The 26,615-nt window shown below is 37.8% G+C and overlaps 1 protein-coding gene and 1 pseudogene across 3 annotated transcripts; one reads left to right on the top strand and one right to left on the bottom strand.

Moving 5' to 3' along the window:
• Nucleotides 1-59: 59 nt before the first annotated feature.
• Nucleotides 60-25,017, bottom strand: LOC127648738 (mesoderm induction early response protein 1-like). 3 transcript variants are annotated; one of them, XM_052133468.1, is made up of 14 exons: nt 19,990-20,546; nt 19,576-19,605; nt 19,320-19,344; nt 19,097-19,242; nt 18,424-18,633; nt 15,496-15,619; nt 15,107-15,171; nt 14,944-15,016; nt 14,704-14,855; nt 14,506-14,587; nt 14,189-14,283; nt 4,504-4,631; nt 4,114-4,247; nt 62-1,258 (listed from the first exon to the last, which is right to left on the bottom strand). In XM_052133468.1, exons 5-14 carry the CDS (start codon nt 18,622-18,624, stop codon nt 975-977), a joined length of 1,338 nt encoding a protein of 445 aa, XP_051989428.1. In that variant the 5' UTR covers nt 18,625-18,633; nt 19,097-19,242; nt 19,320-19,344; nt 19,576-19,605; nt 19,990-20,546; the 3' UTR covers nt 62-974. The 3 variants fall into 3 exon arrangements, with proteins under 3 accessions (XP_051989426.1, XP_051989428.1, XP_051989427.1); XM_052133467.1 differs by lacking the exons at nt 19,576-19,605; nt 19,990-20,546 and adding an exon at nt 24,997-25,017; XM_052133466.1 differs by lacking the exons at nt 19,576-19,605; nt 19,990-20,546 and having other exon boundaries at nt 60-1,258; nt 4,120-4,247; nt 19,320-19,363.
• On the top strand, nt 8,360-13,493 carry LOC127648690 (protein zyg-11 homolog; annotated as a pseudogene).
• Nucleotides 25,018-26,615: the final 1,598 nt, after the last annotated feature.

Raw genomic sequence — 26,615 nt, 5'->3', positions numbered from 1 at the left:
ATTGTAATGCTAAATATACTGATATACTATTGAAATGATTAAGAACATTTGTAAAATATAATTGTAAATATACATCATGGTAGTATTTGTTGTACTGAATTTAATTTATGCCGATTTATTTGATGATTTTCATTTTTGGAATACATGAATCTATAAGAATGTAATGGGATTCATCAATGATCATTTATGAGAAGTAAACCACTAATCACATTATGGTAATAAGGATGAGATTACAGTAACATATGCACAAGTCATTTCAGTAAACGCATTACAGTAATAAGAATTTGGTTGATGTGTGCTTAACTGTAATGAAAACAAATTTGTTTTTCATCTCCGTTTTCTTAATTCAAAATCTCTTTTTGTATATTTCCTTTTCATTTTGGCATAAAATATAATCCAGACATTTCTTTGTGAGATTCGCCCAGTTCCTGGAAAGACATCACTGATGTCAAACACTTTACAAAACAAACCGAGGAGAGATTCCACTGGCTTATTTATTTAGTACTACATCTCTTGAAGGAAAGTTGGGAGCTCGCTGTACACCTCCAGTGAAACAAACAAGCCGAGCACTGAAGCATTTGTTTGTCGCGTGAACCAACACACAGGACAAAAGTGCAGCTTGATGTACCTGGATACACACAGACCACCACACCCGCATACACGAGAGGCCACGCCCACCAACAGTCATTCTCACGAATAATGTATAATGGCTTACACAGCATATTCACCCATTGTCAAAATGTCTCCATAAAAATATAAATATCTTGTCGGTAAAAAAATATCGGACAAATTCCGTTACAAATAGAATTTACATGTCTCTGAAAAATGGTTTTGTGAAAAAGGACCATTAATTGGCTGTAGATTGAGTTGGAGGGTGGCGTTTTTGGAGCAGCTTGGCTTTGGATTTAGGGTGGATGGGGTGAGTGCTATCCCATCCCCATAGTCTCTGGATCCGGCCTGACCTTTGGTCTCATTCAGTCTTCCATCACCCTGGAAGAGTCCATCTCAACCTGTGTCAACGATTCTGATTCTGTCCGGCACTTTTTTGTTGGCCTATCGAGACACTGTCTGTCCTGTTGGTGCTCCACAGAGCCGTTTGTGTCCATGTTGTGGGTGTCTGTGCGTTCACAGCCGTTGGAGTCCTGATGATCTGTGGATATACTATCTACTCCATTTGACAGGACAGATTCACTCTGCAGCTCGTTCACACTGCCAGATGTTTGTGTGGAGTCTGCACTGGAGCTGTGACTGTTGAGTCCTGGATTAGAAACCACACAGACAACTAGAGTAAATAACTGTAACAAACCATTCAAAAACACTGATCCACATTCAAGTAATTTAATTACTAATAATTTGAGCTGTCAAGGTTAACACGTTATGCATGAGATTAATTAAAAGAGTTTAACACATCATTTTTCTTAACTGCTACAGCTTCATGCTTGCTGTAGCAAAGCGGATAGCCACAGTCTGTGGAGGATGAGAGTTTAGAACATTTAATGTGCATTGCATATGGTTGCATAGCTCTTTCAATTGGTCAAACTACCATCTAGACTTTGGGAAATGTTTAATGTTACTTGAATTGGTGCTATTTTAGTGCATTTCTATTTTTATACCATGGAAGGCTTTGTTTGGAAAATGACAGGAAAATAAGTGTATATAGAGTAAAATTTCAAAATTTGCAATTAATCACGAAGGTGGTTTTTAAAGCTTTCCTGTTACAGTGGCATTCCCAATATTAAAGGCTTTTAACTTGACAAAAAACAAACTAAAAAGGAGGGCCAAGTGTTTGGTATCCATTGTAAAGAAAACATAAAATTAACTTTTTTTTTTATTTTTATGATTTCACATTTTATACCTCAGGGTGTAAATAATGGGGCTTTTTAATAATAATAATAGCTTTTTGGGGGTTTTCATTTGTGGATAGTACCTGGTACTTTTTTTAGTACCACCTCGGTCGAGGTTCCAAGCGAACCGAGCTGATACTAAATGTGATGTCAAAACCCTGCAGATCACTGATTGGTCAGAGAGAATCATCACTACCAGAGTCACTGGATTTGCGACAAGACAGCAACCGGCTAGTTTTTAAGTTAGCAACATCGATAGCAGTATCATTTGTTCACGTGACTTTCGAATTGTAAAAAGAAATGGCTGTGCGCAAAACTACACTGTGGTCAATAAATGAGGCGCAGACGTTCCTCTCGTTAGTGATGAACGAAACAACACGAAACGAAAAAGTCTTTCAGGAAGTGTCTCAGGCTACCACCGGACCTACCAACAGTGTATGGAAAAGTAAAAAAAAAAAAACTTAAAAGTGACTACAGAACCATCATGGAAAAGTGGAAGTGATTTTACCAAATGGACGCTATCTAGACCTGCGAGCAATGGGAGGGAGAGCGCCCCGGACACAGCCACGGCATTGTTGGAGTCCACGATGGAGGATGGTACGTTAACTCTATACTCTGCTTGAAAGCTTCACTTTATTTAGTTGACCAGCTACTGGAACTATGACAATCAGCCTATAATCCCACCCATGTTGAGGCTGCAGTAAACTGGAGTGGAAAAGCAAGCACGGAAAAGTAAAGCAAGCAGAGTCGAGTTAAACCGTAGATGGCTTAGATGGCTCCCAAAAATTTAAACTGTAACTGAGTAAAATTTTGTGTTGATACAACAAACAAATATAAAATTATAGCATTACAAAAATAATTTATCCTAGTGTACAAAAATATGTACACTATCCATATAATATTTACCCATGTCTCTAAAAGCATCTCCAAACAAATAAAACGTAATCATTGCACATAAAATCTAACTACACACGCAAACACAACAATGACTTTGCATAAAGGTTTGCTTAGCATGCAGACATGATTTTAATAATGAGATTTCATAGAACGAGTTTCATTCTGTGCCATGTGAGTCATCATTAAATCTGTATCATGTACTTGGTGCCATCTCCTGGTGGCCATATGTAACAGTCACCAATCACATATCTCTCTGCCCAAATATGGATGACTTTTGCACTAATTTGTACCCAATCCAGTTGTTTTTTTGTTGCATAACGTTACATTGTTTAAGATGATGTCATCTTATCCAGGAAAGCGAACGTGTTTTCAGCCAGATGCAAGATGCTGTGTGCACATTTACATTGCAGGCTCATTTGAAAGATAATCACATCCTCTAAAAAAATGGTATGTAAAATGTAATGTTCTGTTTATTTTTGGTGAAACATGTATGTCTCTTTTCCTATTACTAGCTATGTTTTTGTCAGCAAGTAAACGAAATTGGCTGGTTGTGTTCTACTCTTTGAGAGCTTTCCAACAACAAATAACACATGGCTATTTGATGAGATAGACATTTTACTGATTACAATAATATGGGCAGTGCAAAAGTTTTCATAAATGATAAAAATGGAACTCTTCTAATTAGTCTGCAAATTTCAAAGCACTGGTTCAGTTTTGGTCATAATGCCGGCATGCTTTGGAAAGTACATCTTCTACGCTTTAAAAAGATACCCTTTTTTGTATTGTTCAAGACTGTAGTTATTAATATTTTGACATTTAGTTATTTTTCTCATGGGCCCATCCAAGATTAAGGGTTATCTATTAAAAATTATATGATTAAACGTGATTAGATATTAATCGACTGACAGCACAAATAATACAATTCTGATCACAAATTTTGTGCAGCGATGCAAAATCGTATGAGAAATTTCTTTATTGCATCTGAGAATCAACCTAACTACGCATCTGAAATGCACACCAAAACATTCAATATAATGTGAACATTTAGTTATAGAGTGTATGCTTGTGTCCGAAATATTTCAATAAAATTGAATTCCTTGTGTTAGTCTAGAGATTTGCTGCAATAGATCTTTGTTTTTTCCAAGCAGCCTTAATGTTCAGAAAATTCTTAGACTGCTTAGTACATTGTCAGTTTTTGTTTCCTAAAATAGATTAGGGAAATAATTTTTTATGCTTTTTAAAACATAAACCTAATTGCTGTTGGAATCAAATGTAATCATTCTGAATTTAGAAAAAAATAGCTTTTGAATTGAACCGAACACAAAATGAATTGTGAATGGAACTGATTTGCTATCAACCCAAAGATTCACACCTATACCGTTGTGAGCGCTGGTCTCCTCTCGCTCTGATTGGCTGGCGCTGCTGCTGGAGGGGGCGGGAAGGGGCGTGGCTGCTCGACTGGACACAGTGCTTTCTGTCTCATCCAGGAGTCTGTCCATGTAATCACTACACAAATAATGCACAACACACACATTTAGTCAACAGTGAACCTGGTAATTGGTGTGCTATGGTCATCCTGTGTTTTTCAATTCAAATGTATTTAGTATTTGTTTAGTTTCTGTCACTGTAATCAGAGGACAGTGGAGAGGTAACAGGAAGGGATAGGGAAAAGATGGAGATGGGACCGGGAAATGACACCAGACATCAAGGCCATGTCTCCGACACAATCACACTTCTTATATCATTAAATTAAGATACTTACGTCACTCCTGGGTGTAGGTTGTATTTCCTTTTTCCAAGCCTAGTTTGTTGTGCAAAGAAATCGTATCGCTCTGACTTCTTCCACATGTAATAAAAAGCCACACAATCTCCGACAGACCGTGTTCTGACCTGAAAAATTGAGAAATATTAGCTGCATGTCCACCAGACCCCGTTTAGACTAGAGGTCGACCAATAGTGGATTTTGCCGATACTGATAACTAAGGTGGTGGAAAAGGCAGATAAACGATTAATCGGCTGATTGTTTTTAAAACCAATTTATTAAATGTAATTTGATTAACTTTTTGTCAATCCTTACTGTGATGGTGCAGACATAGAGGCTACATAGAGTCCAAAATGAGTCAAATTCCAGATGCCTGTTTACTGTGTAGCCAAAAGTCAAAAATATTTGGTGCATAATCATGACGTTTTAGCCCAAAATACACCGTGGACTCCTTACAATCATTGTATTACATTATAAACACTATAAAATAAACATTGTACAAGTTAATAAATACAGTATGAGCAGATATTCATCAAGAGCCGATCCTCAGCGATCGTTTGTCAATTTTCAGGTATTCTGGTTTTATAAAATTGAATTTTTATTTTCTTCAGGGACAGTCTGTCAAAATCAACATGAATTTATTAATAAAGTTGTATTATTAAAGCATTAATAATCGTGAATTAAAATGTCCATCAAGGTTATTTTTTATCTGTCATTAGTTGCTTTTGCATTATTTCAGCAGAGTGACAATCACTATGGATTTTAATTAGGGTTTGTGGTGATATGCAGCTGTGTGATGAAAAAAAAAAAGGTTCCTGTGATCTTGTCAGTTCTTCTCAATGACCGAATTATTTTTTTTCAAACATTGTGTTTCTTCAGTGCTTGAAGCCATTAACTCAGCAGGGAGTCCCGACAGTCAAGTGATTAACACCTCCTGCTGAAGGGTGCTAATGGCACTCTTTCTCCCTCTGCCTGGCCTGGTGATTAGTTTAATGTAGCTAACACCTAATAAATCATTGGAAAAATCAGCTAGTGGAGAGCCAGCTATAATGTTAATTGTAAGATTCAACAAATAAATCAGTTACATAACTAATCTTAGCAAAAAAGAAACGTCCCTTTTTTTAGGATACTGTATTTTAAAGATCATTTTTTAAAAATCCAAATAACTTTACAGGTCTTGTTTGTAAAGTGTTTAAACAATGTTTTCCATGCTTGTCCAATGAACCATAAACAATTAATGAACATGCACCTGTGGAACGGTCATTAAGACACTTACAGAGGGTAGGCAATTAAGGTCACAGTTATAAAAACTTAGGACACATGAGGACTGCAGATGTGTCCAGGGTAATAAATTGCAATGTCCGTACTGTGAGACACCTAAGACAGCGTGACAGGGAGACAGGAAGGACAGCTGATCGTCCTCGCAGTGGCAGACCAAGTATAACAACACCTGCACAGGATCGGTACATCTGAATACCACACCTGTGGAACAGGTACAGGATGGCAACAACAATTGCCAGAGTTACACCAGGAACGCACAATCCCTCCATCAGTGCTCAGACTGTCCATAATGGGTTGAGAGAGGCTGGAGTAAGGGCTTGTAGGCCTGTTGTAAGGCAGGTCCTTACCAGACATCACCGGCAACAACATCGGCGATGGGCACAAAACCACCTTTGCTGGACCAGACAGGACGGGCAAAAAGTGATTGTCACTGACGAGTCGCTGTTTTGTCTCACCAGAGTTGATGGTCGGACTCACGTTTATCGTCGAAGGATTGAGCTTTACACCGAGGCCTGTACTCTGGAGTGAGATTGATTTGGAGGTAGGGGGTCCATCATGGACTGGGGCGGTGTGTCACAGCATCATCGGACTAAGCTTGTTGAAATTGCAGGCAATCTCAATGCTGTGCGTTACAGGGAAGACATCCTCCTCCCTCATGTGGTACCCTTCCTGAAGGCTTATCCTGACATGACCCTCCAGCATGACAATGCCTCCAGCCATACTGCTCGTTCTGTTTATGATTTCCTGCAAGACAGGAATGTCAGTGTTCAGCCATGACCAGCGAAGAGCCCGGATCTCAATCCCATTGAGCACGTCTGGGACCTGTTGGATTGGAGGGTGAGGGCTAGGGCCATTCCCCCAGAAATGTCCAGAAACTTGCAAGTGCCGTGGTGGAAGAGTGGGGTAACATCTCACAGCAAGAACTGGCAAATCTGGTGCAGTCCATGAGGAGTTAATGCAGCTGGTGGCCACATCAGATACTGACAGTTACTTTTGATTTTGACCCCCCCTTTGTTCAAGGACACATTATTCCATTTCTGTTAGTCACATGTCTGTGAAACTTGTTCAGTTTATATCTTAGTTGTTGAATCTTTTTATGTTCATACAAATAGTTACACATGTTAAGTTTGCTGAAAATAAAAAGTTGAAAGCGAGGACGTTTCATTTTATAACCTTGAAGTACCTTGTCATAGTACTCATAAAATAATTATGCAAAATAACAGGAACTTTTCTCAGCAGGTGATGTGAAGTCTGGCTGCAAATGTCTTGAAATGTATTGATGCTGGTAAATGTTTTACACAAGCATTGTTTTGATGGCTGTAGCAGCAGCACTTCTAAAAGGATGAATTTAGACTTCTCAGAGATAATTTTAGTGTACTGACATGACAGCCTAAGTGGCTGTTCAGAACAAAAAATGTTTGTGCTACAAAAAGCTAGATACAATGAATAGAGCAGAAAGCAGGTGTCTAGAGACATATTTTATTAAAAGTTGAAGTCCCTTTTAACTTTACACGGCATCTAAAAAACATGGTGCTCCTGAGCGAGATGCGGTGCAAGAGGGACACATGGTGCAACTGTCTGGTGCAAAAATAAGGAGCACTTGCTTTAAAATGAATGGAAGAAATTGGAATGCCCATATGGCGAATGCAGAAAAGGAAGTCCCGCTTAACAGGTAAAAGAGCCAATCGACCAGCCTGAAAATTTTCATTTTTTAGCGTAATCTGAGCTAAAGAAGGCTGAAATGATGATACAGTTGTTGTCAGATTTAACTGCTGATTTGAAATATGTTCTTTAACTGTAATCTTAATCAAACATTTTGGAGATTTATGCTGCTTGTATCTAAAAAAAAAGGCCTGTGAGTTCCAAAAATAGCAGCTGAGTGGACTGACTGGCCTTGAAAGGGACGTTGATATCCATCTAACCAGTGGAGATGGACATAAATACACCTTCAGCCTTAACAACTCTTTAACAGTTACTGTTGCAAAAACAGTGTTCAGTGGTGTTCATCTGGTTTAAAGCACAGCACTAAAAATATTAAAGGGAAGTTCGCACAAAAATAAAAATTCAGTCATTGTTTACTCAACCATGTGTTGTTATAACCCCATATGACTTTCTTTTTCTTAACAAAAAGGGAGAAATTGTGAACAAAATTTAGTTCTCAATGATGTCATACAATGGCAGTTTATGGTGACCACCTCTTCAAGCTTCAAAAGAATGCAAAAGTATAGGTAACACTTTATTTGAATGTGTCCTTTTGACACATATTACATGTATTTACTATAGCAATAACAGTCAATTATGTGTAATTACAAGCAACTAACCCTAAAACAAAACCTTGCCCTATCACTCAAACCTTTCACTTTTTATTTATTTGATCAACATGACCACCAGAGGGAGCCCTCTCCTGAATACTGACACTATACCATTTCTTCTATGGTGACTTCCTGTTTGTAATATTGTGCCTACTTTCTGGATTACCGATATTGGATTGCTGTTTTTCTCTAGTTTGCCTGGTTGGACTGATTACCTGTGTAACGACTACTTTGCCTACTTCAACAATTATGTCTCTGCCTTGCATATGGATTCTACCTTCACCTCCACGTCAAGTCCCTTACACAACATGCATTGGTGAATCATTAAAAAACCAGGGCACAACATCTTGTTAAAATATTCAGTGCCTTTCTCAGCTTTAACTTGTACTTCCTCACTTATTGACTTTAGTATGGACTGGGTGTTCCACAACCTAGAAGTGCTTTGTGTTGCACGAGAGGATGGGTCACTGCAGTTCTGTCACTGCCCTTTGTTTCCCAAGAGTTGGCCGAACAGCTTCTGTACAACATGGCCGATGAGCATATGACAATAATATGAGACATTGCTATAGCCATTTTTATTCCTTGCAAAATTTATGTTTGGATATCTTTGCCCACACTTATCAGGGCTCCTCAACAACAAAACCATAGCCATTTTCTGAAATCTCGAGCACCTGTGGTTGCGGCGAGGCTAAATCCGGTCCTCGCATAATTTGGCTGAAGCCTTCAAACAGGCTCTCAGCCCTCACAAGCTTCAAGAACTGAATGCTTCGCATGTACATAGTGACATCACAATCTCCAATGTCCTCCACAGTCTAACTGCCAACAAAGACTGCAGGCAAGGCCTTCAGGTACTGCTGATGAATGGCTTAAATCTTCATTTAGAAGCAAGTGATCCTGGGCAGGTCATTTCCAAGAACTTGAACCTCTCAATGATGCAGATCTGGAGGATATATTCCTGCCTATGCTGGAGAGTTTGGATATCTCTGGATTAAACATCACAAATCTAACACCTCTGTTGAACTGTCAATCCCAGCTCAGATCCCTAACTGCTCATGGACTCCATAAATTGGAGATGCCAACCCCCTGCCTTCTTTCAGTCTTAGGCAAGCTGCATTTGTTGAGACACCTGGATATCTCCAATGACAGGCTGGTAACGGATGGAGACAACCTGGTCCAGCAGCTTCTGGAGCACTCAGGGATCCTTCCGCATCTTGTGTCCCTTGATGTGTCGGGCTGGTGGGGAGTAAGTGATGCTGCCGTTCAGGTGTTTATAGAGGCAAGGCCAGGGATGAGGTTCATCGGGCTGCTGAACACAGGTATGGGCAGCTCTGAGCTGCTGTCTGGAGATGGAAATCTGAAGGTAAGGGATTTTGCTGTTGAAACAGTTAGTTTCAACAGGGTTATTCCATGTCAAATCCACAACAATCCAGAAACATCCAAGACTGAAATTAGTGAGTTTGTTAATACTTTTTTCTCAAGAAAGATAAACATAAATTATAATGAAAGCCAGAATACTAAATACCATGGATCAACTGTCTTAAGCACCAACATGTTGCATCATATATGCCAATGGGAAAAAACACTTTTTTGTGTTGGGAGTGCTTATAACTTCAGAAGTATTAAAGATATCTAAATATCCTTTTAGATTCTGGTTCAGAACAGTTTTTACATTTTGTATCTTCATTTCCAAGGCTATGGTTAAATATAAAATCCCAAAGAAATGGGTCTCTCAATGTGGATCCATCCAAAAATAGTTACATTTTACCCACTTTCAATAGTCAAAAATCAAATGTGCATCACATGGTATGAAGCTAGTTTTTCTTGTCCAACAAAGTAAAGGTCTGAAGGACAAATAATATTGAAATTAGAAATGTACCTTAAAACATTTCCATTTTCGAGAGTCGTAAAATACATTTCGTATATACATATGTGAAGAAAGGTAGTATGAATAAGTGAGGGTGTAACCAAATGTTTGAAGATCTGGATTGGAAAACTAAAGGTTGTAGGTTCAGACTCAACAAAAATTGTCAATGAACTACCACCACCACAAGTTCAGCGATGGTTTGAATTTCAAGTTGTTATGTGTGGTTATGACGAGATGCAGTTCAATATATCCCATTAAGCAAGTGACACCTAATTAATTAACTTAGTACATTGAGCAGATTTGCTAGGAGCTGCAAATACATAGAAATATATTTTTGCAAACGCTTTCAGGTGGCTGGAGAGACAAACCTGACCCAACTGTGTGAGGCCTTGAGGAGATATAGTGACAGAGCAAGCTTCATACAGGAGGTTCTTGTTCATCTCTACAGTCAAACCAGTGACATGGAGGAACCTCAGCCAAACATTTTAAAGGTAATGAACATAGTTTCTCTTTACTGAAACTGTTGTTTGCCTCAATGTTAAAAAAATGTGTCTTCTTCTCTAAATGTAAAATGGGACCAGAAAGAAAAAACTGTTCATATCTTGATACTTTTATGATCCGATCTGTAAGGGTGGACAAACTTTGAGTATGTACTCTGTACGGTGAGATACTTAAACAAACGTTAGTTTGTTTTACTAGTTTATTTTGTATTGGGATATGCAAATGACCGCCAGGGCAGTTTTCAAGATGCCACAGTTCCTCTTTGGTTCATATGTAATTACAGAAGATTGTGTTATTGTTAGGAAAACGTCCCTTATAACTTCCTAATACTGTAAAACATTTCATTTTGAATTGCATTGTTGTAGTCTGTTGTTATTGACATTTGAATATGATGTGAATATTGTTCTTCCTGTTGCAGTTGGTATCTGCTGGAATGCGACACCACACCAAGTCACTACATGTGCAGCTTGTGGCCACTGCATGTGTGGTTAACCTGACCACAATGGAGCTGGTGCTGGGAATGCCTCTACACCTGATGGGAACTGTGGTTCTGCTCACAGCCATGAAGAACTTCCCAAACCACCAACAGGTACACACACTCACAAGTATAGTCGGATTATGCAAGATACCATACTTGTGAATATGCAAGACCAGTGTCCATTTATTTTTTATATTTGTTACTTTGTATTATTTATGTCTTAATTATTTCATGTAAGCTTGAATAAATCTTCCAATTCTGCCAAATAATGTCTAAAATTGTTTGGAATCCTTAGAGTAATGGTGCGTTCACATACAACACGAAAAAAGATTTCGCCTCGCATTGACAAAGACGTCTAGTTGCGTCTTTGCATTGACTATGTATGTAATCGTGCCGTGCAAAACGCTCGATTCGCGTTGTATGTGAACACACCATAAAGGTTTTACGACAGCCAATATTTTTATTATTATATCACGCCAATGGTTTGGGATAGAAACATAAAAATTATATTATTAGAAAGCGGCATAAAACTCAATATGTGATAATGGGTAAGTGCTTCTCAAAATAATATATATCGGTCCTTTGTCCCATTTGATTGTCAGCATACTAACACTACTTTAAATCTTTTAGTTGCAGAAGAATTGTCTGCTTACCCTCTGCAGTGACCATATCTTACAGGTTGTCCCATTTGACAGGTCAGTCCATGCATTCTTCTCCATTGTAATTGAACTTGTTTAGATGCACTGTTGAAATGGCATAACTTAATCTTGACCCCTGACCTCTGGCAGATATGAGGCCACTAAACTGATGATGGTGTTGTAACGGTGGCACACCCTTGTAAAAAGATTCTTTAAATTTGAAATTAATTAGTTCGGGTGCCAGGTAGATTTAGTCTACCACATTCAATGGTTTAGGCCGGATAGCTCAAAGGCCACCAGTTACACACAAAACAAAAGATATAATAAACCCATACAAAAACATTACCAAAGGGGTTCGAAGTAAATATTTATATTCTTCATCTTTTACAAAACAAACAGAAGTAGTAACATTTCACACATGAAGTTTGGTATATTAACAGTTCACAATGAATGAAGGTTGTGTGGTGTAGGTTCACATTAATGATTAGTCCAAGATTTCGAAAAGAGTCCACAAATGCAAATTAGTACCGCAAGAGCACGCACATTTACATTCAAATGCAGATCGCCATTCTCAAAAACATAATCATGTAACCAAACAACAACAAAAACAAAAGCGCACGCACTGTGCGTGGATTGAGTGAGCTCGTATGTGTGTGTGTGTGCAGTTGTGTGGAGGTGTATGGTGTGGGTGTGTATAATGTTATGTTCATCAGTCACTGTCGTGAATGCACACCCCCACAGTTGAGGATTTCAGGGCTTGAGTTTGGTGTGAGTACCTGAGACGGTAAGGCTTTAGGGACAATCAACGCGTGGCAGTTGATATCAGAAAGGTTCCAAAGATACACGGCAGGAAAACCCTCTTTGGCTCGTTCTCTCTCCGTTGACCAACTTGGAAACAGTGTGCGCTGCAGACGCTCCACACAGGTGATCCGAGTCAACCAGCTTCACCCGTAACGTTCCTTCCACACATAACTCTTAGTAGCAAGAGGAAGATTCAAGCGTGATGAAGATAACTTGAGCTATGACTGCTGACTGTTCCACTTCTGCCTTCTCGTTTACCGAACTCCCTTCATTTCCTTTCCGCTTCCTTTTTATACCCGTTGCTTCATCCTCTGTCTGTCTCCTGATTGGTTAGTCTCATTCATTCATACAATAATTAAAGTGCGGGTTCATCCCGAAATCGTCACATTGTGGTTGGGGAATCATGAAGACCTGACGCTCCAGAGAATGGCTGTGGCTATAGTCTCCATACTGGTGTCCAAGGTCATCACAGATCCACCAGTGTCCTGTTCAATATCGATAGTCTCATTTATTTATGTGGGAGCAATTTGACATTGTTCTGACCAAGTTTATAAATGTCAGGATTATTAGAGAAGCGAAAGACAATGTAGAGTTTGACGGTCGTTATTGAAAAAAATAAAAAACCTTACAGTGTGATTAGGATCCCGGTGGAAACCTGACTGTTCATTATCCAGCTTATAATATGGCTACCTGCCAAATAAGTAAATAAATGAATATGAAATATTGATTTGAGTTGAATTATGAGACAATTACATTTCCAGACAGATCTCACAGTGAAATCAGAAAAAAGTAGGTTATCTTTTCTTCAGCTAAAATCAATCCGTGCTTACCAAAACTCTGCCCCAGTGGCCAAAGCAGTAAGAGTTGAACTCACTGGTTCAGAATGGAGAAGAGGTGACAGAAATTCCTGCCTACTCCATATTTTTCTGTTTGATTGAGAACTCTGGCTTCAAAAAATACGGCTGGGCATAGAAATGCATCAATTCATCATCTACAAACTCTTCAGGTATGTTTAGTAAGTTCTGTTCTCTGTTTTGTGTGCAGCTGTGTTGTGTTCTGTTGTCGCTATCGCTGTGGATGACCTGGTTTTAGACAAACAAAGAGTTTTTGCTTGAACGCACCAATGTCGCGAGGGAGCTGCATGAACTGCTGCTCTCATCCCCAATTATGAACGTGTACAGGAGATCAACGGTCAGTGAACATTTTCACAACATTAGATTTGGCTTTGTTTCTCACCAAACCTTAATGTATGCTTTCATAACAATCATGAGTCTCATGAAATAATTTATTAGACTCCTGAATTATACTTTTGCATACTTCTGAAGCTTGAAGAGGGGATCACCATAAACTGCCATTGTATGACATCACTGAGCACAATTTTTTTTCACAATTTCTCCCATTGAAAATTGTATATGGTTATAACAACACAGGGGTGAGTAAACAATGACTGAATTTTCATTTTTGGGTAAACTATACCTTTAAAGGTGAGAAAATCTAGATAAACTTGCCTTATCAACTAGATTCACCTAGTAGGTTTGTACAAACGTACTGTCAGTAGAGCAAACTTTATTTCTTTATTTACCGATTGAAGGAGATAATTAAGTAGAAGTAAATGCATAGGATGTTTAAGAACCTGGTCTAGAATAACATTCCAAGAGCAGGAATGTTACAGGAAAGAGCTGGATTTGATTTGGTTTGACAGAACTTACAAATACACTACAAATAAAGTAATCTTTTTTTAAATATGGCATGATAAATATCAGTTAATGTACATTTGTTGTGCATGATTAGAAGAAAAAACAATCAATACCTTGTTGGCCTGGATAAAATTGAAGTCTTTTCCATAAGCTTTTAAACCTTGTTCAAAATTCCTGCACTCTTCTTCTGTCCAGACAGACAATTCCTCTGCAGGAAAGACAAACATAAGAACACATTCTGCACCTGGCAAAAACACTATTTACCGATCATTCAATCCGGCCGTAAAATATGCCAAATGTGCACTACTAATGAAAATAATTATATAAGAAAAAGCACTATTTTAACTTTGTCTCCAGCATTTTTACCAGCTTTACAATATGTAGGAGAAAAAAAGAGAAATGACAAATAAACAAACTTTGAATTTCTCACCTCTGGCTGCTTTAACATTAAATCTTAACCTTCGTAAAGCTTCAGCAGTGTCGAAGTTACACTTGACCAGCTCATATAAAGCCTGTGGGGAGAAAACACATGTTGATTTGTTTTGCATATCAAGTCACAGTTCAGAATTTAGGCTATAAATCAGTGTCATTTATAACTAATAAATCACTGAGGACAGTTGTTGAGTGCCTGCTCATTGTCTTTTATATGGGATCCTTCAGGAATAGCGTCTACTCCCGTCTCCTCTCCGGTCCGTCGACATGCTTCTGTCAGAAACTCCACCACAGTGTTTTCTGGAAGGTTTTCCGGATTCCACAGCAGCTGGTCGGCATTCTCATACACTGTCAGTGATGGAGTCAAAGATTCAGAACATCTTCCTAGACCTCGTTATGACAGTGTGTTTAATTGATCAGCTTTCATTGATCACACCTTTCTCATTGTCTTTGTACTTGCACATTCCAGAAGGTGTTTCAGCCTGATACATGGAGCCAACCATAATCTCCTGTTCAAAACACATACATGTGTCACATATTTCATGAGTAATTAAAGACACAAGCCAAAAAGAAAATCATGATGATGAAAGAGTGTTTACTTTCTTCCAGTCTTCAGAGGGAATATAATCCTCATCTTCTTCTGATTCCTCCTCTACTTCGTTATCTAATAAATAAATAAATAAACAATACTTACAATTCATCCATAAATGAAAATTTAATAAAAAATGTATAATAAAATTTGACTTAAAATTTAATTTCAATTACTATATAAAATAATAAATTTTTTATTGTGATTATTATTAATTCATTTTAATAATTTATTGAACATTATTCTTTTTACAATACATTTTTGTGCATTTTATTTCTATTTTTATATCAAATTTATGATTACATTACACTTAAGAAACTGTGTCCTTTATTAAATGTACTGGGAGATACAGCAAATAACATGCAGTGAGCAGTATTATATTAACAGGTTGTTTCTTACTCTGAAAGTAGTTGCAGTTCTGTGATCGTTTGAGTTCTGTGTTACAGGTTTTCACCGCACAAGTTCGACTGTCAGTTGAGCGACTCTCATTCACCAAACCCTTGCATATCTTTCCTTCATCCTCCTGCAACAAAAACGTTATTTGACCGTTACCAGCCAGTCATTGGAGATATCCATGTGTCTCAACAATTATAAAAAAGTTATTTTTATTCTAAAAAGACATCTGTGGTTTAACAGAAAGATCTGTAAAAGCACTTTGACAACTATTCCCTAAATGAAGCATTCGTTTTAAAAAGATTGATTTTTCTGCCTTCATGACGATCATTAGAACCCTAAAACTAAAAGCTAATGAAATTAATTAACTTTCTGGTCAATTAGCAACTTTTTTACCCTATAAAAATAAAGAAATCTGCTATTATTTATCAGAATAGAAAAAAATCTCCCTGTAAATCTGTAAATATACAGTTGAAGTCAGAAGTTTACCTATAACTTACATCTTTGTTTTTCACAATTCCTGACATTTAATTGTAGAAATAATTCCCTGTCTTAGGTCAGTTTGGATCACTACTATATTTTAAGAATGTGAAATGTCAGAATAATAGTAGAGAATTATTTATTTCAGCTTTCTTTCTTTCATCACATTCCCAGTGAGTCAGAAGTTTACATATACTTTGTTAGTATTTGGTAGCATTGCCTTTAAATTGTTTAACTTGGGTCAAATGTTTTGGGTAACCTTCCACAAGCTTCTCACAATAAGTTGCTGGAATTTTGGCCCATACCTCCAGACAGAACTGGTGTAACTGAGTCAGGTTTGAAGGCCTCCTTGCACACACACACACACTCTTTTCAGTTCTGCCCACAAATGTTCTATCAGATTGAGGTCAGGGCTTTGTGACGGTCACTCTGATACCTTGATCTTTTTGTCCTTAAGCCATTTTGCCACAACTTTGGGGGTATGATTGGGGTCATTGTCCATTTGGAAGACCCATTTGCGACCAAGCTTTAACTTCCTGGCTGATGTCTTGAGATGTTGCTTCAATATATCCACATAACATAAATGGTGTTCTCACCTTTTTCCTCCAAACATAACGATGGTCATTATGGCCAAACAGTTCAATTATTGTTTTATCAGACCAGAGGATATTTCTCCAAAAACTAAGATCTTTGTCCCCATGTGCACTTGCAAACTGTAGCTTTCTGGCTTTTTATGGCAGTTTGGAGAATTGGCTTCTTCCTTGCTGAGTAGCCTTTCAGGTTATGTCGATAAAGGACTCGTTTTACTGTGGATATAGATACTTGTCTACCTGTTTCCTTCAGCATATTCACAAGGTGCTTCGCTGTTGTTCTGGGAATTATTTTTTCGCACCAAACTACATCCATCTCTAAGAGATGGAATGTGTCTTCTTCCTGAGCGTTATGATGGCTGCGTGTTCCCATGGTGTTTGTACTTGCGTACCATTGTTTGTACAGATGAACATGGTACCTTCAGGCATTTGGAAATTGCTCCCAAGGATGAACCAGACTTGTGGAGGTCCAAAGTTACTTTTATGAGATCTTGGCTGATTTCTTTTGAAATTTTCCATGATGTCAAGCAAAGAGGCACTGAGTTTGAAGGTAAGCCTTAAAATACATCCACAGGTACACCTCCTATCAGAAGCTAATTAGCTAATTATCTAAAGGCTTGACATAATTTTCTGGAATTTTCCAAGCTGCTTAAAGGCACAGTTAACTTAGTTTATGTAAACTTCTGACCCACTGAAATTGTGATACAGTCAATTAAAAGTAACAATCTGTCTGTAACAATTGTTGGAGAAATTACGAATTTCATGCACAAAGTAGATGTCCTAAACAACTTGCCAAAACTATAGTTTGCTAATATTAAATCTATGGAGTGGTTTAAAATGAGTTTTAATGACTTCAACCTAAGTGAATGTAAACTTCTGACTTCAAATGTAATTGACAACCCAAAATTGACAATGCTCTCATAATTTATTACTCTCATGCCATCCCAGATGTGTATGACTTTATTTCTTCTGCAGAACACAAACTAAGATTTTTGGAAGAATATTTCAGCTCTGTAGTTCCATACATTGCAAGTGAATGGTAACCAAAACTTTGAAGCTCCAAAAAGCACATGAAGGAAACATAAAAGTAATCCATACGACTCCAGTGGTTAAATCTATATCTTCAGAAATGATATGATAGGTTTGGGTGAGAAACAGATCAATATATAAGTCATTTTTGGCAATAAATCGAACAGCCCTCCTATGAGCATTCAAGCGAGGACATTCTTCTTTTTCGGCGATTCACATTCTTTGTACATATCGCCACCTGTAGGGGTGTTGTGCAAATATGATTTATTTATTCTTTTCCTTTCTCCCACCTTTTTTTCTTTATCCTTGCTGTCTAGTAGGTGGTGATATGCACACAGATTATAAATCAACAATAAAACAGAAGAAGAATGTCCTCTCTTGAATGCTCATAAGAGGGCTGGTCAGAAGTGGAGATTATTATTAAAAATAACCTATTGATTAAACCACTATATACATTTTTTGGAGGCTTTATGTGATTTATTTTTAGCTTCAAAGTTTTGGTCACATTCACTTGCATTGTGTGGACCTACAGAGCTGAAATAGCAGAAGAAGGAATCCCACACATCTGGGATGGCATGAGGGTGAGTAAATGAGAGATTTTGTATTTTTAGGCAAGTTAAAGAAAAAGGTTTTTTGAAGGTGCAAACAAGCAATAGATGATTGGAAGTTTGTGAAATAAAAATGTCCCCAAAAGTCTAGATTTCAACCAATAATTTAATTTGGCTTCATCCAACTTGCATTTATTTTTATTTTTTGCAATGTATGCATCATATGTGCACCTTGCAATGAACAATGAAATTCTGTTTTTAACACCATAGCATCTGCTGGGACAAACCTGGGTCTTCTTCAGTTCTTCAGTGCTTCTGCTGCTCTCATCAATTTCCATATCCTCTCCTTCATCCTCCTCCTCCTCCTCCTCCTCATCTCCCTCTACATCCTCCTCCTCCTCATCTTCTTCTTCCTCCTCCTCATCCTCTTCCTCTGGTGACCCGCTGTCTCCATAACCATAGAGATTTAAGAGCTCCTGAATGGGCATTTCCCCCTCCTGTAGATCACAGAAATCAAAATAATTTGTGTGTAAACCATCTAACCAAGAAAACTGTCAGTTATGCAGCACCACAATGACCCTAAACACACAGTAATATGGCTAAAGTAAGAGGAATGTCAGGTTTTGAGATAATCAACCCAAAGTCACAGTTATAACTTGAAATGCAGTGACAAGACCTGAAGAAAGAGGTTAATAAAATAAAACACAAAAATATCACAACTGCAGGTGGTTTTGGAAAGAGAAATCTATTGCAATACTTCAAAATCAACACAAAAGTACAAGACATGTTTTGATAAGGTTAGGTGCAGGAATTTCATTTGAGCCCTGATTTCAGCATCAGGATGGAGATAATATAGAGACTGGAGACGGGGTAAGTGCCCATCTTCTTCTATCTTTGAAATAAAAGAATAAAGACCCGCTAAGTCAAATTGAGAATATTAGTATTAGTAGATGAACAAACCTTTGCAAGGTCTTTAATCTCATTGCTGAAGTTAGTGTCTCCCTCCGGCACCTCCTCATCTTCAGGGTTCTGTTCATCTTCATAATCAGGCAACAATATATCTGCTGACGGCTCAAAGTCAACGTTATCAGAACCAGCTGAAACTCCTGAAGAGAAAGAATCATCAGTGGATATGTGTGTGCATAGACATGTTTTACCATGAGAGGAAAAATCACTGCCTTACCTGGGCTTGATCTCCCCAAGGAGGGCTATAAATAAGACAAAGACATCCGTTTAATAGAAAACAAACATCACAATTAACTTCTTTTCAGAAAATGACAATGATGCAATGTACTGCTTACAACAGTATTCCCCTTAAAGTTAACATGACAAGCAGTTTGCAACCCATTTTACATCTATAATCTGACATATTACTTCCGAGTCAAACAGGACATTTAACGAGAGAAATATAATAATAATAGGGTGGGGCACAATTTTACCTGTCAGGAATGGATTGCATCAAGTGGTCTCTATATGACAGGAGGGAAGGAGTAAAAAAAAAGAAGATGATTCTTACGAAACCTGTCAAGAAAATGACCTGGTCCTATTTTACTCCAAAATCAAAAGAAACAAATAAGACATTTTATTTTGCATACAGAAAATGAAGCCTAATTTGGCAATAAGGGCTTGGCAACATGATGATATACACTCACTCGGCATCTTATTAGGAACAACTATAAACCTACAGTGCATTCAGAAAATATTTAGATGCCTTCATTTTTCTAAACTTTGATTCTTTGATTTCCACCTGTGGCAAATTCCATTGTTTGGACATGATTTTTTCAGCAGCAGGGACTGGTCAAGGTTGAAGGAAACTAAACACAGTAAAATACAGAGATATCGTAAATGAAAACCTGCTCCAGAGTGCACAGGACCTCGGACTGGGCTAAAGGTTCACCTTCCAATAGGACAATGATCCTAAGCTCACAGCCAAGACAGCACAAGATTGGCTTAAGGACAATTATGTGAATGTCCTTGAGTGGCCCAGCCAGAGCCCAAACTTGAACCCAATCGAACATCTCTGGAGAGACCTGAAAATGGCTTTCCACCGATGGTCCCCATCCAACCTGACAGAGCTTGAGAGGATCTGCAGAGAGGAATGGCAGAAAATCCCCAAATCCAGGTGTGCAAAGCTTGTCGCATCACACCCAAAAGGTGCTTCAACTAAGTACTGAGTTAAGGGTCTGAATAATGTGGTATTTCAGTTTTTCATTGTTAATAAATTTGCAAAGTTATCAAACATCTGTTTTTTTTCTTTGTCATTATGGATTGATGTGAAAAAATAATTTAAAGCATTTTAGCATAAGGCTACAATATAATACAATATGAAAACAAAATGAAGTGGTCTGAATACACTGTACTTATTCAAGCAATTATCTAATTAGCCAATCATGCGGCAGCAGTGCAATGCATAAAATCAATCAGATATGGGTCAGGAGCTTGAAGACGAAAATGCTTTGTTGATGAGAGAGATCAACAGAGAATGGCCAGACTGGCTACAGACAGAAAGGCTACAGTAACTCAGATAACCACTCTGTAGAATTGTAGTGAGCAGAATAGCATCTCAAAATGCACAGCACGTCGAACCTTGAGGTGGATGGGCTACAAAAGCAGAAGTGTTGGGAACTTTATTAGGACTTTGCTATATTGTGTATATTGCTATATGTAAATATATGTGCGTTGTGTGGACGTATCTATCAGTGGACAGGGCTTAATATAAGACTGACAAAATTGAAGAAACATGACCAGGGTTTTTTTTTCGACATTGACAATTTCTCTGAGACTACCCAAGCAAATTTAATGACATTCATCTTGTATTTGTCACTTCAAAAGCACTAAATATTATTTAATTTTTACAAGCAAACCCTTATTTTAAACAGATTATCTCTGGGGCACGCAAGTGTGCGCAAGTCCAGCAGACTTCTATACAGTAAAAGTCACAAGTTTACATACACTTAGGTTGAAGTCATTAAAACTTGTTTTTTAACCACTCCACAGAGTTCATATTAGCAATCTATAGTTTTGGCAAGTCATTTAGGACATCTACCTTGTGCATGACAAGTCATTTTTCCAACAATTGTTTACAGACAGACTTTTTCACTTTCATTTTTTCACAGTGGGTCAGAAGTTTACATACACTAAGTTAATTGTGACTTTAAGCAGCTTGGAAAATTCCAGAAAATGATGTTAAGCCTTAGGCAATTAGCTTCTGATGGGATAATTGGAGTCAATTTGAGGTGTACCTGTGGATGTATTTTAAGGCCTACCTTCAAACTTGAAAATCAAAAGAAATCAGCCAAGACCTCAGAAAATAAATTGTGGACCTCCACAAGTCTGGTTCATCCTTGGGAGCAATTTCCAAATGCATGAAGGTTCGAACCACCCGACCCCCCCCCCCCGCCTACGGGCTCGTCATCCACTTCTGTAAACTCACACATTCACACACTCGCAGATATATGCACTGGAGTATTCCTAGATCCGTCTAACATTATTTGGTTGAGGAGGACGACAAATCTTTGAGGTAAGTAACATTAACTAACATTAAATGTATTTACTGCATTTTACACAACTCCACACACAATTTATCATCATCAGTGTACAAGAGCAAACAGATAATATTACTGCCGAAGTTAGAATCATAATGATTAACATAAATTAACGTTAGCATTACTAGGTTAATTGGCATAACGTTACACTGCTTATGGCTTTACTAGCTAGCTATTGTTAGCAGTCTGAGGTAACATTAAAAGATAAAAAGCTGACACTGACATCTCTAGTTTGTACCCTGCTTTTCAGAATGAAATTAATTCAAAAATATTTTAAGAAATGTCAAACCCCACATGAGATTTTAGCCAATTGCTTTTGGCAAGGCAGGCCTTGGCTCTGTTTGTTAACAGCTGTCAATTAAACCCTGGCAGGGGGTGAAGCGCATCATGTAATTAGGAAAAAATTGGGGGCGCTGTTTCTCACTATTTCAATTTATTTCAAATTTGCCTACGGCAGCTTTAAGAGCACAAAATTGTTCACAAGAACACAACACTAGCCTCTTAATTTTGCTCTCAAAAGTGCACCAGATGGACGTACTTAACTTTAAAATGTCATTTTCTTACGGGGGAGCATGCCCTGGACCCCCCTAGAAGATTGGAGGTCCACCCCCCGTAGACTCACAAAATCCTGTGGGAAACACTGGGGTGGCAGCATCATGTTGTGGGGGTGCTTTGCTGCAGGAGGGACTTGTGCACTTCACAAAATAGATGGCATCATGAGGAAGGAAAATTATGTGGATATATTGAAGCAACATCTCAAGACATCAGCCAGGAAGTTAAAGCTTGGTCGCAAATGGGTCTTCCAAATGCACAATGACCCCAAGTGTACCTCCAAATTTGTGGCAAAATGGCTTAAGGACAACAAAGTCAAGGTATTGGAGTGACCATCACAAAGCCCTCACCTCAATCTGATTGAGCCGAACTGAAAAGCATGTGTGAGCAAGGAGGCCTTCAAACCTGAATCAGTTACACCATTTAACAATTGGTTAAGGTGTATTTAAACTTCTGACTTCAACTGTATATTTGTGCTGTACAGAAAGAAAAGCACAGAGCGGGATCACTCGCGCTACCCAATCATTATTGACCCAGGAAACCCTTAATGAAGAGAGACATCTTCACAGAGCGGGACGACTCCCAAACAGGTCAAGAAAATGAAGAGGAGCTAATTATTAAGCGGTTCAACTTCTGTGGTGTGGGTTCACAAAAGCCGGCACAGAGCAGGAAAATGTAAACTGTATGACGATAATCACTTTTAAAACAAGCAATCTGTTTTAACACCTCAAAATGAAGAGCGCAAAAGAATATTATGAAAGCCAAAAGATGAACTCTGCATTAATTCAGTCCATTTTATTATTAATATTTTGTAACAGCGTTTATATTTATTTGATATTTGTTTTCTTCAAGAAGTGCTTATTTTCATTGGATATTTTTTTTTGTATTATGATGTATTATTTTCTTTGTTGCATTGATTTGAGAAGATGTTGAGTTTTTTGAAGAAAGTTTATAATAATAAAAATATTGGTCAAGAAAATATTTGACTGAAATGTGGGATAATGTGAAATTTAGCATTTTGGTAAGGTTGATGTTTAAAAACAAGTTGTGTTTTTTATTAAATATATGCTTATATAAAAGTACATAAGGGGAAGTAGTTTACATTTAGACTGAGGTTTCCTGAAATAGGTATTACAATATGGTTATTTAATATATAAAACAATTTGTATTGATTTTCCCATAAACTTTTTATGATATTGTGATATAAGATTTGGGTTATATCACCCATCCCTAAGGGCAATTAAGAAATTGTACATTGTGACATTATTTCATGACGATTTTCATTTCGCACATTTTGAAGGATGAAGAATGTGAAACGCCAAAAACAAAACAAGAAGAATGTGAAAGTGAAGATTTATAGATATTGTTCTTTTTCTCACCCACACCTATCGTATCGCTTCTCAAGACATGGATTAAATCACTGGAGTCATTTGGATTACTTTTTTGCTGCCTTTATGTAAATTAAAGTTCTGGCCACCATTCACTTGCATTGTATGGAACTACAGAGCTGAAATATTCTTCTAATAATCTTTGATTGTGTTCAGCAGAAGAAGGAAAGTCATACACATCTGGGATGTCATGAGGGTGAGTAAATGATGAGAACATTTTCATTTTTGGGTGAACTGTTCCTATAAGCATCCTGAAAATAATGTAACAATGAAAAAAACTTTAACGGTCCTAAATAGGCTTCATTTTCCTTATGCAAAATATATTATATTTTTCTGTATTGATTTGGGGTTTAATATGACAGGCTTTGTGAGAATCATCCTATTCCCAAAAAGATTATTTAGAAAACAAAATGTTCTTTTTTTAAGACGAATCGTGCACAATACGACCAAGATCGTAAATTAACATGCATTGACAAAGTAAAAAAGGTGCTTTTTTTTTTAAATAATAAGCCCTCATTGCATCAGCCACTTTCTTGTCAATGTATTTAACTATTTAAACATGAAATGTAAAAAATTAGATTTATTACAAAATGTTGAGTATTACAAAGTTTACTCATCTGTTCAAATGACTTTTAGTACATAAAACAGGACAGTGACAGCAGTCAAATTAGTCTTATACATAATTCACAGATTCAACCTTATTGCTGAGTATTTTATTAAAAATGCACAGCAATAATTTTACAAAATAATTATATAACTTTAGAAAAAACGCACTACACCAGTAGTCAGACTCTTCCTTTGCATCAGTAACATGGAACTTCTTCAGCATTTTTGGATTTTTATTTAGTTTATTCACTAACCAAAATGCCATGTTATATTAAACTAATGTTAAATATTAATTGATAAAACCAGAGGAATTAGAGATGCGGTGTATGTTTGAGTACGCGCGCGCGTGCGTGCGTGTGTGTAATGTGTGACTTTGGAAGTTGAGGTTGATTTCTAGCTTTGCTTAGCATTATTAACAACACTTACGAAGACAAAGCGGCGAATAATAAACCAACCCATAAATTTCTGATTTTCCAGAAATAACCAGTACACTCGACGGTGCTTCTGTGAATATTTTACAAATAATTCATGCGGGTATGATTATAATAGAGAATCAGGCTAACTGCAGGCGAGCTAGCGGCTGTTAACTTTGTAAAAATACAATTTCAAAAAATTCAACGCGTCTTACGACATACAATTGCGCACAATTCATCAATGGAAAATATATACGATACTTAATTATTATAGGCATTCATGAAGGTACATTTTAAGCTGATTTTAAAAGATTTGTTATTTATTTTAGGGAAAATAATGAGACTTTCCTTCTTACCTCCGCCATATTTACAGCGCTGATGAGGGTCAGCGGAATGTGGGCGGAGCCAGTGGCATCCCCGGATGTCCCGATTCACCTTATGCGTCAGAAAAACTAGAGTGCAGCCATCTTGAACATTTTGTTTTTGAACTTCCGTTCTACCGGTTCTATAGAAATCTATGTTGTTGATGTCAATGTGTAGATTTACAGTATTAGAGCTGCAGAAAAGTTATCACGGGTATTTTAAAGTGTTGTTTGATATCATAACAACTGAAAGCAGAGCAGAGATCACTTAAAACAAGAGTACTTCATTCATAAATACACAAGATCCTATTTTCAAGCTGTGGACATACTGATGTGCCTCTGTGCTCATGAAACTCCAGACAACACAAAATCATAAAAAATATCTCTGTATGACACCTCTGACCATCTTCTCTTGTCATTCAGCCATCACGTTATAGTTAAGGTAAGCAGATTTTTTGACTGTTAAACCACGGGAGAGGGAAGGGGTGCAGCTATATTTATACACAGACTGGTACACAGATTAAGATGTGACAGTGTATGTTAACAAGTTGAAACTTTAAAAAAATAAGCAGAATTACATGTATAACAAATAAACGCTTTTATTATGAAAAAGTGCAGTGCATCATGTGAGTCGGAGCCAAGATAATTTACCCGAGGGAGGTATTTTAAATTTCGAAGGTGGCACAGATTTGTCACTTTATTCTAATCTGCTGAAAATTACGTTATTTTCATACGTTATTTATATACGTTAATTTCGCTGGTGTTAAACTTCTTGTCTTGAGGACCGCATCTCTCCATGCTTGCACTTTTTTGTTATATCGTTTAGTTAAATCCTTATCCTAGTTAAACCTCTTTTCTTAAAGGTCTTTCCTTCTTTTAGCCTTTGAGTCTCTGAGCTCAGCCTCTGACTGAATTATATGGCAGACAACATTTTTCTAATTAAGAATAGGGCAGTCAATTGATAGTTACCTTTCACCTGAAACATGCAAGTACTCACCAAAAATAGTTTAAGGATTAATTTACTTAATTTAATTTATTTTACAGTTGAGTTGAATATTCAGGCTGTCAAAACAGTCAAAATAACATTTTAAAAATGTAAAACATTATAACAAAATTATAAAAATTGGTTCAAATACAACATTTTGACAGAGGGGGCACAGTGGTCTGTCGGTCCTCAGCTTGGGCCTGGATCAGGAGTTGGAAGTGCTGTTCCTGCTCCAGGCCCAAGCAGAGGAGCCTGATCAGACATGAGAGGATTGCTGCTGTGGCCCCGGAGACCACCTTGGCTGTCCAACCGGTCACCCTCATCAAAATGGGGCTGGACAACAATCCTGAAGCATACCTCAGCCTCTTTGAGAAGACGACCAAGGTGTGAGAATGGCCGCCTGACCAGTGGGCGGCCCGACAGTTGTCACTATCTTCAGGGAAATGCAGCTTGTGGCTCAACAGTTCCCCGCAGCCAACCTCCATGCTGACCTGAAGGGAGCCATCATGCAGCGGGTCAGCCGGACCCCCGAATAGAGCCGACAGCACTTCCGCTCCCTGAAGCCGGGCAAACACAGCCGCCTGTTCACCTTAGTGCAGCAGCTCCAGGACACCTGCCATAATTGGTT

The sequence above is a fragment of the Xyrauchen texanus genome, chromosome 9 (assembly GCF_025860055.1).
Source record: "Xyrauchen texanus isolate HMW12.3.18 chromosome 9, RBS_HiC_50CHRs, whole genome shotgun sequence".
Classification (NCBI taxonomy): Eukaryota; Metazoa; Chordata; class Actinopteri; order Cypriniformes; family Catostomidae; genus Xyrauchen; species Xyrauchen texanus.
Note: the sequence above shows the minus strand (reverse complement) of the source record. Positions and strands in the feature narration are given on the sequence as shown.